General features: G+C 34.7%; 1 protein-coding gene across 3 annotated transcripts; it reads right to left on the minus strand.

The window, feature by feature from the left end:
* Positions 1–4,963, minus strand: LOC140807070 (DEAD-box ATP-dependent RNA helicase 15-like). Of its 3 annotated transcripts, XM_073163737.1 has the most exons (12): positions 4,810–4,963; positions 4,538–4,671; positions 4,063–4,163; positions 2,828–3,000; positions 2,504–2,735; positions 2,256–2,374; positions 1,642–1,698; positions 1,382–1,566; positions 1,063–1,207; positions 885–968; positions 705–768; positions 1–382 (listed from the first exon to the last, which is right to left on the minus strand). In XM_073163737.1, exons 2-12 carry the CDS (start codon positions 4,651–4,653, stop codon positions 372–374), a joined length of 1,287 nt encoding a protein of 428 aa, XP_073019838.1. In that variant the 5' UTR covers positions 4,654–4,671; positions 4,810–4,963; the 3' UTR covers positions 1–371. The 3 variants fall into 3 exon arrangements, with proteins under 3 accessions (XP_073019838.1, XP_073019836.1, XP_073019839.1); XM_073163735.1 differs by having other exon boundaries at positions 4,538–4,879; XM_073163738.1 differs by lacking the exon at positions 4,810–4,963 and having other exon boundaries at positions 2,828–3,104; positions 4,538–4,665.
* Between the last annotated feature and the right edge of the window lie 11,617 nt (positions 4,964–16,580).

Raw genomic sequence — 16,580 nt, forward strand, 5'->3', positions numbered from 1 at the left:
TTGATCAATCAGGAATGAAACATTTTCGAATCAAAATTCTATAACAAAAGTAACACTGCGAATGAAAACAAATCTAGGATACATATAAGCACAAGGATTTAACCTACGTTAAAAGACGAGTGGACGGACTACAAAAGTCGAAAAGGGCAAAAGCAAGATGATCATAACTTTATCAGCATTCGAATTGAAATTATCTCCTCCTCCGGATTGGCACCAATTTATGTTTTAAACAATTGAAGGCCAAGACGAGAACAGCGTCAACTTAACAGAGAAGCCAAATATGAAATATAAAAAGAGAACCAACACCTCCGTTCTCTCTCTCAGGCACAAACATCTGCATCATAGTCTCTCTCTTACAAGACCTTCATGCTTCAAGATGGCACTACAAAACGCAGTAGATCGAGAAGTTAAATAGCTAAATCATCACTTGACAGATTGACCGACACTTTTCTTGACAAACAAGAACATATCTGTGATGACAGAAAGGCACTCAAAACAATATCAAATGTGTGACAAAGGCAGCCAAGTTTCGACCGAGGCACTATCTGAAGGGTTATGAGCTTACATCATATTATCAACCAAATATATAATAAAAGTAACCAGTCATAAATACATTGTGAATTATATGGATGCAAACCCATATGTTCCAAACAAAAAGAAAGACGGCTTATTTGTGTATTTTCTAGAAAAAGAAACAAACTCACTGTATGTAGATGTATCAATCTGCTCTGGTAGCTCTTTGATGTCAACTTCAAATCTCTCCTGAACCTGTATGCGCATAAAGGACATGTCATAAAATGCAATCAAGCAGGAGCAAGTTCACAAATTATTCATCTACAACTTATGGCAAATTCACAGATAATTCATCGACAACTTATAAATACCTGATTAAGAACATCTGAATCGGATGCAGAAGAAACAAACGTGATGGCAAGTCCTTTGGTTCCGAACCGCCCAGCTCTACCCACCTAACATTTCGAAAATAATGAAAAACTAATTGAAGGCACTTCTTGAAGAACATTGTAAACATTAAAACTGAGGTTGAATGCCAGTAACTTATACCCGATGGAGATAAGTGTCAGCTGAATCTGGCATATCATAGTTAATCACAATATTCACTCTTTCAATGTCTATTCCTCTTCCCACCAGATCTGTCGCAACGAGAATTCTCTTATGCCCTTCTTTAAATCCCTTGTAACGAGTCAATCTGCAAAACCCAAAATTCAGAATAACTTTCAGAAATTGGAGACCAAGCACACAAGAACTCGAGCGAATCAAACCCATCCCATTAATGCACTACTAACTTCGGGACAGCCAGCAGAACTTTTTCAAAAAAGAAACAAAAATATCAAAATAGTAACAGTCTGTAAGAGTCACAAACCTTTCTTCCTGGGACATGCCCGAGTGAATGCAAATTGATGGAAAATTACACTCCACAAGCAACTTGTTAAGCTCGGCAGCTCTATTGACGCTTTTGACAAAAATGACAACTTGATTGAAGTCCAATGCATCGAGTAGATCATTCAGCTTCCGGTTTTTCTCCAGCTCACTCAATTTGATGTAGTGCTGCCATAGTGGAAGTCAAATTAGTGAAACTTTAACACGAAACGAACAAGACATTTAGCAATTTCAAGATCTAACCTGCACAAGACCATGGAGAGTCAATTTGGCCTCATCGTCCACATAGATTTCCATTGGCTGAAAGGAAGAAATGTCACAGTAAAGCATATTAGGAGAGCTCATGTGAAATTAATGGTATCCACTATGAAATGAATTGATGGATGAACACGGCCAGAATTGAGGTTGAGATCCATCTGAATTTCCTTCTTCCAGCTAACCATACCTCCAAGACCAACTCGTGTCACCACTGCCGATCAAAATAACTTTGATCTATGCTAACTGATGACATAAATAAATTAAATTTCCTTCCTATAATATCTTTCATTGACAATTCTCTCCTTAATAGAATAAAAAAACACACGACCCTGGAATGAACTTGACCAACCAAAATAAGAGGGAAACACTATCCCAAAATGAACAGAATTTCCATAGGACTGGACAGAACCCTACGATCATGTTCCCCGAAGCTCCCTAAATTAACCATCTAATGTCTCAGGTTGACAGACACAAGTGAAATAGCAAGCATAGACCACTTCGATCACTGCATTAATGACCAAAGACTTCCTGCAGAAGGCTGGAACGACCGAAACAAGGTAGACTTCAATATTCAAATAGGACTGGCAACGGGATATTACATCTTGCATGAATTTCTTGCAAACTGGACGAATCTCCTTGCTGAGTGTGGCTGAGAACATCATAACTTGCTTATCATGAGGTGTCATCTTAAAGATCTCCTGAACATCTCTCCTCATATCTGGGGAGACAGCAACAGGTAATGAGTAAATTTAAAACAAATTTGGCCTCTGAGATGCACTGAGTGCTGTCATTGTGTTGTTTCTAGGACATAATGTACTAATTATCACAGATATCTCAGCATGCATACCAAGGGACTCGAGCATCTTATCACATTCATCCAGAATAAAATGCCTCACATTCCTCAAAGAAAGATCCTTGTCTCTTGCGAGAGCAAGTATCCTTCCCGGTGTTCCCACAACAATGTGAGGACATTCATTCTTCAAGAGATCCTTGTGGATTTTAATGTTGACACCACCATAAAAAACAGCAACTTTGATATCAGGTAAATATGTACTAAACCGCTCAACCTCATGACAGATCTGCAAACGAGAGAAACATAAAAGGTAGAGTAACCAGAAGATACGGATTCAAATAGACATAAAGCAAAGACAATTCGCTATGGACTACATGCCTGGTAAGCCAATTCCCTTGTATGACACAGAACGAGGGCAGCAACTTGACCTGCAATAGGTTCAATCTGCTGCAACGTTGAGAGAACAAACACAGCGGTTTTCCCCATACCGGATTTTGCTTGGCAAATAACATCCATTCCCAAGATAGCTTGAGGTATGCATTCGTGTTGCACTGATGAACCAAAGAAATTTGATCCAAGGAAGCCTCAGTTTTCAATAAAAAAACGTTTTATTACCATTCAACTACTCCAAGGCAGAGCTTTAAAAGTGATTTACCTGAGAAACATAAGAATACAAACAGAGTTAGCTAAAGAATCATCGTGCCAATTTCTGTAGAAGGTAAAAGGTACAAAACAAACAATATAAAAAGAACTATACCAGCTAGTATTCAACAATGAGAGTGGATATTACTAAATCGTGAGTTAAGTATGCCAGAAGTGAAGAGCAACATTCTACTCACCATATATTTCGATCCACGCAAAAATGAAAAACATTTTCAAAACCAGTTCTCTAAAAATCGGCCAAGGCACCGCCTAGGCGCGGCCAACCGCAGCGAAAAAGTGCTAGTCTGCGGCCCTTTGTTTGGGGGGGGGGGGGGGGTAAGTGGACTTAGGCGGCCAAAAATTACTTTTTTGGGGGATTTTTTCGAGCTTTTAATTTAAATTAAAAGCCCAATTAAAAAATGAAAAGTAGACTTTTTATAAGCCATAAACCAATGTCCAACAAAAAATGTGGTTTGTTGGCTTGCCTTAGTACACAAAACTTCATCTTATTATGTTGAAACCTTGGAATCCACCTAGCGACAACCACTCCCCTCCTAGGGGATGGTCTGGCCCCCGACTAGCGCTTAGCGAATTATAAAACCTTGGCAAAACCAAGTTTAATTGTCATAATAACACACCCCCCCAAAAAAAAACAAAGCAAAATATGTGTGCGTATATATATACATATAGACCAAATAGCTCATGATTGGGCAGCATGGTAACAAGAACTCAGACAGTATAAATAAACTAAAAGCACATAGAAGAATAATGTCAACACGGCTACAGAGCATTTGGTGCAGGCATACAAAAAAGAAAAGTTAAGGCGGGTCACACAGTGCATGCATGCACCAATAACAGTGCAAAACAGTTGTAAGATTTAGTAAGTGGAAAGTAACCGCAATCACTAAATCTTACAAACTATGATAAAATGCACGAATGTATACACTACTCAACCAGAACAAGCATGCTACCTTCCGACGGATGCTCAAATCCAGAATCCACAATAGCCCTTAAAAGTTCTGGCTTCAAGAGGAAATCTCTGAATCCTGAACTGTGAATGCCTACATAACCCCTGAAATTGAAGAGGCAGAATGCCACAAGTTATAACTGGGTGCATAGATAACATAGTAAAGTAAATAAATTCACTCACTTAATTGCAAAAAAGAAGATTTTTGCCCATCAATTACTCTAAAACGACAAATCCCACTACTCTATCAGTCCCTCGCAAGTTAAAAAAAACCGAAAAATCTGTGGAATTTGAACACTAACCCACCACTGTAAGATGAAGGAAAAAAACAGACTTGCCTTAAAATAACAGCATTACACTGAAATACAGTCTAAAAGAGTAAACTGAGAACTAACAATCACATTGATAAAAAGAGATTCGACGCGCCATAAAGTAGATCTTAAGCTAGCAATAGTTATTAAAATATAACAGGGCCTTACTTCTTGGCGGACTCGCCGTTGACTTTGGCGGTGACGGAGTCGGTGATCTTCTCGTCTTCCTCGTCGTAGTCGAGAAGCTCCTCTTCGTAAGCGTCGTTCTCCTTGTTCTCTCCCATTTGGCGTTGCTGAAGTTGCTGCAGTAAAACAACAGATCAAGAAAATCGTTCCAAGTCCCTTCAAACCCCAAATCCAGGTCTAGGTTTAGCGAAGACAGGCACAATTTCGCAAAAACATGCAAGAGGAGCAACGGAATGGTTCCCCAAGGAATTCACCTGCTGAATCAGGAACAGAAGATGGATTGGTTTCAGAGTGGACGGACAAGCTGCAGTGCGGGAGTGAAATAGGCGACGAATGAGCTAGGGTTTTGATGGATACAGACAGTAACTTATTGACGACTTTACCCTTGAAAGAGCGTGTTCGATTTCGATTTCGCAAGGTGAGGATTGGGCTTGGGCCTTTTCAAAACAGAATTTGAAAAATTTTATCCATAATTTTTATAACTATTTATTTAAGATTATTTTCTATTTTAACATTTAATAATGATCTTTTTATTTTGATTTCTAGAGTAATAAGAGACTTATAAATAGTTATTCTATGATTTTTTATTATTGTGCTAAAAAATATAGATATTATAGATGTAATATTGATAAATTATAATATTAACTAAATAATATAAGTAATACAATTATATTATTCTAAAGTCCGAGACTATTTGAGAACCAATAATAAGTCAATCCATTATAAGATGGTATCACTTGCTTTGTCTTTCAGAAATATCGCATATGAAGCTAAAAAAAATTAAAATAAATTGTAGCTCGCCTTCTTCTTCTTTTCATAGTTATACCTTATATAACAAATTTTATCTCGTTGATAGACTAATAACAGTATTTTTAGAACTTAGTTTAGCTACTACTCAAAAAGATGAAAATGTGAAAGAAAATTCAAATTATTTGTGACAATCAATAATTTTGAATTACAAAGTGTTGAATTGGAGTTCTTTATGTGTGAATTAATGTTTTCATAACTCGACCGATGATCGAACCGGTCTATATTACAATAACAGTTTAACTAGTCAGGCCGGAACATTGTTATTGTTGGAACATTTCATGTTTGCAATTTTGCTTGATTTTGATGTTAACAAAACTTTTTATTTTGTTAATAATGAAATTATCTAAGTGTGCAGTTAGCTGAACGTAACTGAAGGTATCGAAGAATGAAAACTGAAAGCACCAACTGATCGTCCAAACTGAACCAGTTCAACTGATATATCAAAAGACCACCAGTTCAACTGATTGTCCAGCTGACAGGCAGTTCAGCAGAAGACCTTCAGAAACCTGGCCAGCTGATGAAGAGTTCAACTGATGAAGAGCCAAGCTAATCAGTTCAACTGAAAGAGTTAAATCAGTTCAACTGAAAGAGTTAAATTAGTTCAACTAACGAGTCAACTGATTTCACCAGCCCAACTGAAGATCAGTTCTATTACCAGTTCAGAGAATCATTTTGAAACAATAAGTTGCAGAACACAACAAGCTTATTCAATGGAATTCAGCTGTCCACAGTGGTACCAAAGCAATTATTCAGTCAAAGGACAATAATAGACGTTGCGTCAATGTTTAAAGCCAAAACATTCTAGAATGGTTGTCGGAAAGTACATACATTTTTCGAGAAACATATTCAAAATGCAACGGATAAAATAATTTAATCTCACTGTATGATCAATCTTCGCGCCTATAATAGAAGATGCAAATCAGTGAAGAAAAATAAGCAACAGAACAACAAGAGTGTGTCAACAAAAATGGCACACAAAAGCCTTATCAGCTTACTAAAAGTAATCAGCCCAGTTGTGAGGGAACACTTTAACATGTTATCAGCTTAGTTTAGAAGTCATTTTTCCTCAGTTTGTGAGAACACCTTCCCGCTGTATTCTTTCTTCAGTTATCACGCACTCACACACTATCACTCACATATATCAGATAGTAGAGCTTAAGAGTTTAGTTGAGTGAGTCTTGCACAATGACGTAAAACTTGTGTATGTAGTCTTTAACACATAGATGTTAAACAAGTGTTGGCTGGAAAATGCTGCCTTCAATCTAGGCTAGGCGTTTAGTTAGGCAGTACGGTAAGTCCTAAGCTGAGTGGATTTGTACAAGACGTTGTATAAATCAAAGTCTTTTAGTGGATCCTACCCGAGGTGGTAGAAAGGGTGACGTAGAAGCAGTTGAAGTCTCCAAACATCCATAAACATATCTTGTATATTTTAACTGCTTAACTTTTGGTTTTAAACTGATTTGATCAGTTTAGCTGATATGAGTTCAGTTCTCACGATAACTGAACTGATATAAGCTAGAACTGGTTCTCCTTATATCAGTTAACCAGTTTACACAAGTTAAAAGTTATTAAAATATATCAGCTTTATTAACAAATTATTACTTCGAGTATTTTTCGCTTGATTTTAAACCAAACTCGATTTAATTTATCGTTGTTTATATTCTTAGAATACTTGTACTGCCCGTTCACACCAGTGTTTTTAAAACTGGACCAGCCGGTTCGATCGAGATCTGGTCATGGGTCCGATCTGGACAATACTAACTGTCAAGACCCGATCAAATCAGCATTTAACATGTGACCAAGATGACCAGAATCTTTTGTTGATTCATTCTAACAGCGAGCAAGTATATAGTTTTACAGATGAGTCTGATTTGGAAGTTGTAAAGAATTCAATGGCAAAAAAGACTGTTCAAAGATAACCGCATAATATTGCAATGAAATTTTCATTTGAGATATGAGTTTGACATAGCTAATAGAAGAAAGAGGCACTGACAAGCGAGCGTGACTGTAATAGCAGATATGTTGGTAGAAAATTTCAGAGGACAACAAAAAAAATTCCTCCGTTGAAATCAATAAGAAAAATGATGCATAATATGGGTGCTGGGATTAGCTATTTCAAATCATGGAAGGGTAAGTACCTTGCTATACATCAAGTGAGGGGCTATACATCAAGTGAGGGGAGATTCTATAGAAAGTTTTAAATTACTTCCCACATACTTGTACATGCTTAAGCAAGCAAATTCAGGGTCTACAAGATATTTGAAAGTCAACTCAGATGACAGCTTCAAATACATGTTTTCGGCGTACTGAACATGTATTACATGATTTAAATATATGAGAAAAGTGATATCAGTCAATGATACACATTTGATGGGTAAATACAAAGATATTTTACTTGTACCAACGATATAAAATGGAAATCATCGCCAATAGCAGTTGTTGACTCAGAAAATGAAGCATCACAGACATGATTTTTATAAAAAGTTGCATGTCTTGATAGCAGATGATGATGAAATAATTTATATTTACGTTAAACATAAATGAATCATCAATGATCTTGCTTCAGTATACAAGCAAGCACGACATGGGCATTGTATATGGAACCGACAAAACATCAAGACAAGACTGAAATCCAGTTGTAGGTGGATTTGTGTTGTTTATGCGTACTGCTAATGCTTGCGCAACATCGATTTTATTGAATTTTATGATGATATGAGGAACACTTATTCAAGTATCACAGTATATCTCGAGGCCAACATCTATAAAACAAAGCGTTAAGGAATATTTTCATGGTTCACGGTATAATATCATGACAAAAAATAGATCTGAGTCGATTAATGCAAAGTTGGTATTTGCACGTGAACTTCCAGTTATTGCTTTGTTGGATGTAATTCAAAGTCTTGTTAGGTCATTGTTTAATAGTCACTGCAAAGCTGCTATTGGTTCAACACGACACCTTACTCCATGGGCTGAGAAGACTGTGTGACCAAGATTTATCGAGTCACGAAAAATGGAAGTTGTACAAATGAATGCTTTTGAATATCACGTCACTTGGGTTGATAGTGATGTAATTTTGGATTTAAATAGAAAAACATGTCGTTGTCGAGATTTTTTACATTGATAGACACCCGTGTACACATGTTATTGAAGTATGAACCTTGACTCATACAGAAACAATTTACCATGTGCCCCAATCCAATAAGTGGAGCATACCTGCTGATATTAGTTCAATGGTTATGGTATCTCTTAAAGATTAAATACGCAAAATAAGATCAAAGAAAGAAAGAAAAGAATTCTTTCAATTAGAGAATTTACAAGCAGAAAAGATGAAATAAACTACTTAAGATAGAGGTTTGAATTTTATTTAAAAGGCTTTTCTATGAAATATACAATCGTAATAAAATTTGTTACTGATTCCTTACTTTTAAGAAACTTGTTTAACTTCGTTTCACGTAGGTGCTCTAATATATTTTTCCATATTTAAGTTCAAATCATGTTTTCAGTTCAGTAATACTCTGAGCTGTTAGGTGTCCATCGGTCATCCCGTATCTTCTATAGCTGGCTTGCCGACCTGCAACTATCACCAAAACCAAAAACAATACAATATGATATGTTAGGATTAAGTGAGGCTCAGATGAACTGATTTTGGCCTCTCCATATACGCAGTAAACCAAGGTGAAGACCACAAAGGTTTTTCGATCAAAACCCCGGTTACTGATAACCAACTCAACCCTAAGCAAATAGCCCATAAGCACACAACTCACCACACACAGTAGGCAAACTTAACCAATGCTGGAAACGATACTGGTCGAGACAGCACAAGGAATCGAGGGCAGTTTCCAATTTCACACACACTCTCGTATATCAATTGAGGAATAGAGAGGAAGAAAAGAAGAGAAGAGCTCACATGCACCAAGCAAATAGCACGACACACAGAAGAATAATGAAGAGTACATAGCACAATTTCACGCTACTGTCTCTGTCCCGATCTCATGACTCCTTAGGGAAAACCTCGATATAAAAAAATATAGGACATAAACCTAGTAGGCTAAGGCTTAATGGAATGGGCATTGGGTTTTTGGGCTTGGGTAAGAGTTTGGGCCAATAAAAATTTCGGCATGTTCTCCCCATAAGTAGGACATCCCAAAAAATTTCCAAACAATACAAACAACATTTATATACTAGAAATAAAGTCATAACATCAATTCACAAACCTACAGCAGCACTGGCCAGGACTAACACATGCAGAGTCGACAAGGCTCGATCACACAACTATCAATCAAAAACATCGTAAAAATAACAGTACAGCTACACAGAGTTTTGTATGGCAAAAGTATGATTCTATGATATAATACACACATATATGTACTATATATATATGTATATATCTATATGAGAACTCTCAATCGGCAACCCATCTACTGGGCACCGTTACCTGATGCATCACCAGACGCGTCAAAGCTTCTTGGATAACCTGCTATGACATCAAAAACAACCACATCATAAAAATAAAAGAAGGGTCAGGCCCCAATACGACGAACCAGTAAAATTATGACAAATATAACTGACATGAAATAAAATCAAGTAAAATAAAATACAAACAATGCGTGTCGGTAACAACGAAATAACGATACCAAAACAGAGTCCAAATGAAACGCATCAGCAATAAGAACAGTGGCCACCCGTGCCAGGAATGCAACAACAAAACATCAAGCCGCCGCTCATCCATGCACGTAGTATCGAAGGTCCGGTAGTGACCTCGGTCAGTCGTCGTGCAGTCATCCGGAGTGAATGTGCTAATCCTATCACTCGCTCCATCGATGAGATGTCAAGAGTGATCTAATCTTATCTCTCGCTCTATAGAGGACTCAACAGCTCAACAGATCAATAATAATAGCAATCAACGGAGTCAAGGCTCGAAATGTTATGCACTAATAGTATCAACTCAAATAAATGCATGAATGCAATCACATTATTCACAGAAGCACATGAGGCACGCCACAACTCTTTACAAAATACTTAATGTCATTCCACATCATTACAAACATCATAATAAAATAGTTCATGCCTACCTCAACTAATACTTAATTTACCGCTGAAATATCCTAAGGGTTTCTCTAAGAATCCGATCATGTGGCAAATAATGCATTTCATATCAAGTTCTATTTATTTTTCCAATATTTGACAATTTAGCCTAAATTCCAAAAGTTCATAATTTAGGCTTTAAAATTTCTAAAATTAATATACGATAATTTTATAGCATCTAAACCCCTAATTATTGAACATTAAAATTCGAAAATCCAATTATAAAATTCTGAATTTTCGAAATTATGTCCAAATAAATTATGAAAATTTGATAGATATCTCTAATCGACTTAATTCTTGTACCTACAATAAAAAAATATAACAAATATCAATATTGATACCAAATTTAACCAAAAAATGGAGCAACCCTTAAACAATTTTTGCAATAATGATTTGTACCTCGATATATATACCAAAATGAAGCTTACGACCCAGAGAACAAAAGCCTTCAATAAATTTTCGAACTATGATGACGTATGGCGAAAATTTAACGGCCAAAAGAGGTGGCGGGTTTCCGACGGTTTTTCGGAAGTCACGATTTTACCTAGTAAAAGTGATATCCATCGATAGCTCTCGTCATGAGCTTTCCAAATATGTATTTACTTAACTTTTTCAATCACCAGTGTGGCCACAATCGATGGTCAAAGCGACAATGGCGGTTTGAACCTTTTGGGCAGAAGTTACGGAAGAGGTAATGGAAAATTGAATGATTATCATTTATTTTCTTTTTTATTACTTAATTACTAAAATTGGGCCGGGCTTGGGGAATTTGTTTCAGCTTTGGGGAAATTGGCTCTCACAAAATTTGAGTTACATTGGCTCAAAGAATCAATTTTAGTCCATAATTTGGTGTAAATTTTTTTTTCTTGATAACTTTTATTAACATGTTAATTAAAATTTATTTGTTTAAGAGGATGGAGGCCTGCTTGATGGCTAAGGTTATGACTTATTTACAACCTTTTATAATAAAGCTATGACCTAACATTCGTAATTAGCATTAATGAGCTTGATTAATTAATTGAGCTAGTTCAAATAGTTTAATTAAATAATCAAAGTTCATTAAGAACTTTAATTGTTTAGTATGTTGGACTTGTACTCCTACAAACCCATTAATTAAATCAAATACTTAATGGGCTTAATTAATTAATCTAGTCAACTAGTTTAATTAATTAATTATTTCTTTAAAGTCCAATTAAGAACGTTAAATAATTTGTATGTTGGTCTTGTACTCTTACGAGCCCATACTACATACACTCATTACATTTAATTTAAATCCATTATAAATTCAACATTTAAATTTAATATTTAAATTATAAATTCAACAACTCCTTTAATTTATCACATCCAAAACTTAATATTTAATAAACTCAATTTTTTGAGTTTAATAAATTAAATTCTCAAATTTTATAAATTCAATTCCTTGAATTTATTCTCTCCAAATTTCATAAATTCAACTTTTTGAGTTTACTATCTCATAAATTCAACTCATTGAATTTATTTTCTCAAAATTTAGTTATCATAAATTCAACTCCTTGAATTTACTATATCATAATATAAATTCAACTTCTTGAATTTATTCTCTCAACGAGAACAAATGATCTAGTACTTGTGTGACCCTCAATGGTTCAGGGATACAGCTAGCCGTGGGTTAACAACTCCTTGTGATTCATGACATAATCTTTTATTCGGGCTTACCCTTATTTGCCCCATTCTATGTATCAACAATTGATCATGAGAATGTCAGAAATCATATTTCTGATTAAACCCATCGAATCATGATAAGAGCGTCTAGTGGAATCGTCCCATGATTCTCTAGGTATCATTGATAGTGCCAGCAAGAACCAGTCGGTTATGATTAACGTATAGTACGGTCCCTTCATCTCATATATCTCGATCGAATCTGCAATTATTGGTTCATCGAGAGTTGCATATTAATTCGATAACTATGTGACACATATAAATAGTGGCATCGCATGTATTATTGGAGAGCTCTTTCTCCAACATGCATCTCATAGTCTGGCCAGAGATTCCACGCACTATTATTTCATCATATCACATAGGATATCCACACCCGTAAGTGAGAGGTGAATCCCTGACTACAATGCACTGGCTCCTACATGTGTCGCAATTGTACCCAATCTCGCAACATGATTACTCTCCTTGAAGTCAGTAAACAAGTCAAAGCACAGCTCTAGCATGTAGAGCCTCAGTATTGTCTCGGGTCATAAGGACTAATAGTGTACAATTATAACCACGGACTTATCCTCTCGATGAATGATGACCACTTGGAAAGCCCGAGGGAAGGCAGCTCGGTATAATCACCATATGATTACTCATCTGCATGTTTGGACATCTCTATGCCCTTACCAAAAAACGCGGTACACAACATCACAGATGCTAGTCTCGAGATCAAGCGACATTTATCTATGTTTTAGGCGGCTGAATCGACTAGAAATGAATTTAGATCATACAATATTTACAAATGAGTTTCAACATCGAATTACGATTTGTTTGTATTAAAGTTTAATCAAGGACTTTATCTATGCTGATTGCATGATTATACAGATAAAGTAAAACAAAATCATAAAAATTTAAAATATATTAAAATAAAGATTATTTATTACACTTAAGTCAATAAATTCCCTAGCCAACCGTTGGCTTGTAAGACATCTACTCTAACATGGATATGAAAAAGCACTCTTTAATATGTTTTATTAATTTTTTTCTTACAATATAAAAATTAATAAATTTCTCATTTGCATTGCAATAATATTTTTACAAATACTCACTATTTTTAACGGAAATAATGTAATATTTTGTTGATATTATAATTCACCTATAAATAAAAAAAATTAATCAATATTTTATTTTACTATATATATATATATATATATATATATATATATATATATATATATATATATATATATATATATATATATATATATATGGAGAACATGTACCTAAGGCTTACTATATCAGCCTTACGGACTCTGAAGAAAATAAGGAGTGGAAGTTCCACTGCCAACCTCTTCTCCATGAGACCATGACCCCGTGAAGGATTATGATGATTTGGATTGATATAAAGCACCTAAAATTAGCCAAATGGTCTTGTGATTCGCTATATAGGACTTTGGTTTTTTTTTTTTTAAATACATTTTATCCTTTTTTATGTACATATTAATCGACAAGTTAAATCTTCAATAAAATAAATTTTTAAATATAAACATATATAATGTAAGGTTTAAACATTTCTAATTTAAATCTCATGGAATAAGATAGATATTTATAAACTATTTAAGTGACCAGTATACTTTAATGTAAATACGCACCTAAGTTATGGTACCATAAATCATGCATTCCTCGTTATATTTTCTGATTACGTGGCATGTTTTGATTGATTAGTCGATATATCTACAGTGAGGACAATATATCTCTTAGAATAGATGTCATGCAAGCCAACGATTGACTAGAGAATTTATTGACAAATGTAATAAATAAGGATAAAGGTCGCTTGAGATTGAGACTAGCATATGTGATGTTGTGTACCGTGTATCATGGTAAGAGAATACATATGTCCAATCATGCAGATGAGTAATTATACGATGATTTTATCGAACAACCATCCTTCGTACTTTCCAAGTGGTTATCATTCATCGAGAGGAAAGTTCATGGTTGTGATTGTATATGATTATTCCTTATAGCCCGAGACAACGCTGATGCTCTACATAATAGGATTGTGCTTTGACTCGTTTACTGACTCCGCGGGGATCACAAGATGGCGAGGTTGGGTGCAATTGCGAAATGTGTAGGAGCCGTGCATAGTAGTCGGGGATTCGCCGCTCACCTACGGGTGTGGATATCTTATGTGATCTAATGAAATAATAGTGCATAAAATCTCTTGCCAGAGTGTGAGATGTACAATAGAGAAAGAGTTTATCTCTAGTTGTGCATGCAATGACATTATAGATATTTCATGATTGTATAACATAGCTATCGAATTAATATGTAGCCCTCGATGAGCAAATGGTTGCAGATTCGATCGGGATATATGAGATGAAGGGACCATACTATACGTTAATCATGACCGACTGGTTCTTGCAGGCACTATCAATGGTATCTAGGGAATCATAGGGCGATGCTACCATACGCTCTTACCATAATTCGATAGGTTTAATCAGAAAATGGTTTCTAATGTTCTCATGATCAAATGTTGGTGCATGGAATGAGCAAATTAGGGTAAACCCGAATAGAAGAAATTGTCCTGAATCACAAAGAGTTGTGAACTCATAGCTAGCTGTATACCTGAACCATCGAGGGTCACACAAGCACTAGTATACTTGTTCCCGTTGAGATAATAAATTATATGAGTTGAATTTATAAGAAATAAGTTTGATATGATCAATTGATAAGCTTATAAATAAATTTTATAAAAGTTTATAGAAATTTTGAGAGCATGACTGCTAAAACAGTCAGAATGAGTACATCTGCCTTATCTAGACATTGATGATCCCGAAATTAAAGTGTGCATCCTAACAACAAATAAGTTGAAATTGTCACATCGATGATGTTGGATCGTCGATCGGGATTATGATGATATTAATATAATGAGAGCATAGATCATGTCCTTGTAAGAGTATAAGATCATCATGTTAATTTATTAAAGTTCAAATGGACTTTAATAATTAAATTGTATTTTAATATAATTAAAATATAGCCTATTAAGTTTTTATTAAATATGATATTGATTTATGTAATATAGAAATATCCATGATATCATAATTTTAAAAACTTGCACACAAAAAATAATAATATGGATGCATGATATTCTCAAAATATATGCATTAATCAAGATTGGCCATGATATGTGATGCATTTAGAATCCTTAATTAACTTGATTAATTACATTAATTAAGTAAAGAAAAGATTAAAAAAATAAGGATTTTGTTTCTTATTTTACAAAATTGCATTCGAAAGTTTTTAAAGAGAAAAAGAGGTGATGCTCTCGACATCTTTATTCTTGCAAGAAGTCTTCGGCAATCCTAATTAATAGCATTGAGTCGATTCCTTCTTCGTGTTCTATATCTACGCAAAATCATCTTTAAATTTTCTAGTGCAAATTAGAAGAGGAACAAGTAATCTGGTCGTGGACCTGATTCGGATATCGAAGAAGAAGGTTCGAAAAAAATGCGTAGAGATTTACAACAAGAGTTACGTCCGCTTATACAGGGGTAGTTGGAGCCGAGTGAATTATTCACTAAGGTATATTTTCTGATATCCTATGTATGTTTGTTTAATTTAAACTAAAATAAATTAACTAATGCAGAATTTCAAGGACGACTTTGGGCAGCAAAAGTAACACACTCACACTAGTTTTTAGTGCGAATGTGCCGCAAATTCTACTCACTTTTTCGGCTTTCTCTTTTTAGCCGATTTTCATATTTTCTTCACTCTTTTGAGTTCTTTTCCCCTACAATATGAATATAAATATTAGCTTATTTATGTTCAAATCATTGAAAAATATCAAATTAAGACATATAAACATGACAAGTTATGGGCTTATCAAACACCCTTAAACTTAACTTTTGCTAGTACTTGAGCAAAGAAAGAATGAGTTCATAATTTTGTCGTTGATTATTTTTGTGAGACCTCGAGACTAAAATAGTTTTGATGGCATTTTGGTAAATAAGTTGAAAAATATTCAATTTATTTTGATGCCATTTTCGTAGATAAGTTGAAAAATAATGAATTAATTTTAAGGGTAAAATGGTAATTAGTGACATATCTTTTTCATATGAAGCCCAAATGATTTGAGATTTGGATATGACATAGAAAACTCAAAGATAGAGAAGTTTCATGTTTTGAATTTTGAAAATTTTGATCGTTTGACTGATTCAAAGAGATATACCGATGTTAAAATGTTAAATAATATATATTATATTATTTTATATAATATATATATATATATATATATATATATATATATAAATATATATATATATACTTTGAAAGTAATCAAACGTAACTTTCAGAAAGTTACAGGAGAAGAGAGAAAAAAAAAGGTTATTGGTTTTCGTTTCAATCGTGCGATTTATTGGTTTTTCCAATCGACGAACCGAATTCAGATCTA

Source organism: Primulina eburnea, chromosome 12 (genome assembly GCF_022965805.1).
Source record: "Primulina eburnea isolate SZY01 chromosome 12, ASM2296580v1, whole genome shotgun sequence".
NCBI lineage: Eukaryota > Viridiplantae > Streptophyta > Magnoliopsida > Lamiales > Gesneriaceae > Primulina > Primulina eburnea.

Bases quoted from the DNA above. Each gene is read 5' to 3' on its own strand.
- LOC140807070 (XM_073163737.1), bottom strand. From the start codon at position 4,653: ATGGGAGAGAACAAGGAGAACGACGCTTACGAAGAGGAGCTTCTCGAC. The intron at 1,567-1,641 runs GTTAGATCTTGA...CCACTATGGCAG, and splicing joins CTCTCCATGGTCTTGTGCAG to CACTACATCAAATTGAGTGA. The intron at 1,208-1,381 runs GTTTGTGACTCT...TGGGTTTTGCAG, and splicing joins GGCATGTCCCAGGAAGAAAG to ATTGACTCGTTACAAGGGAT.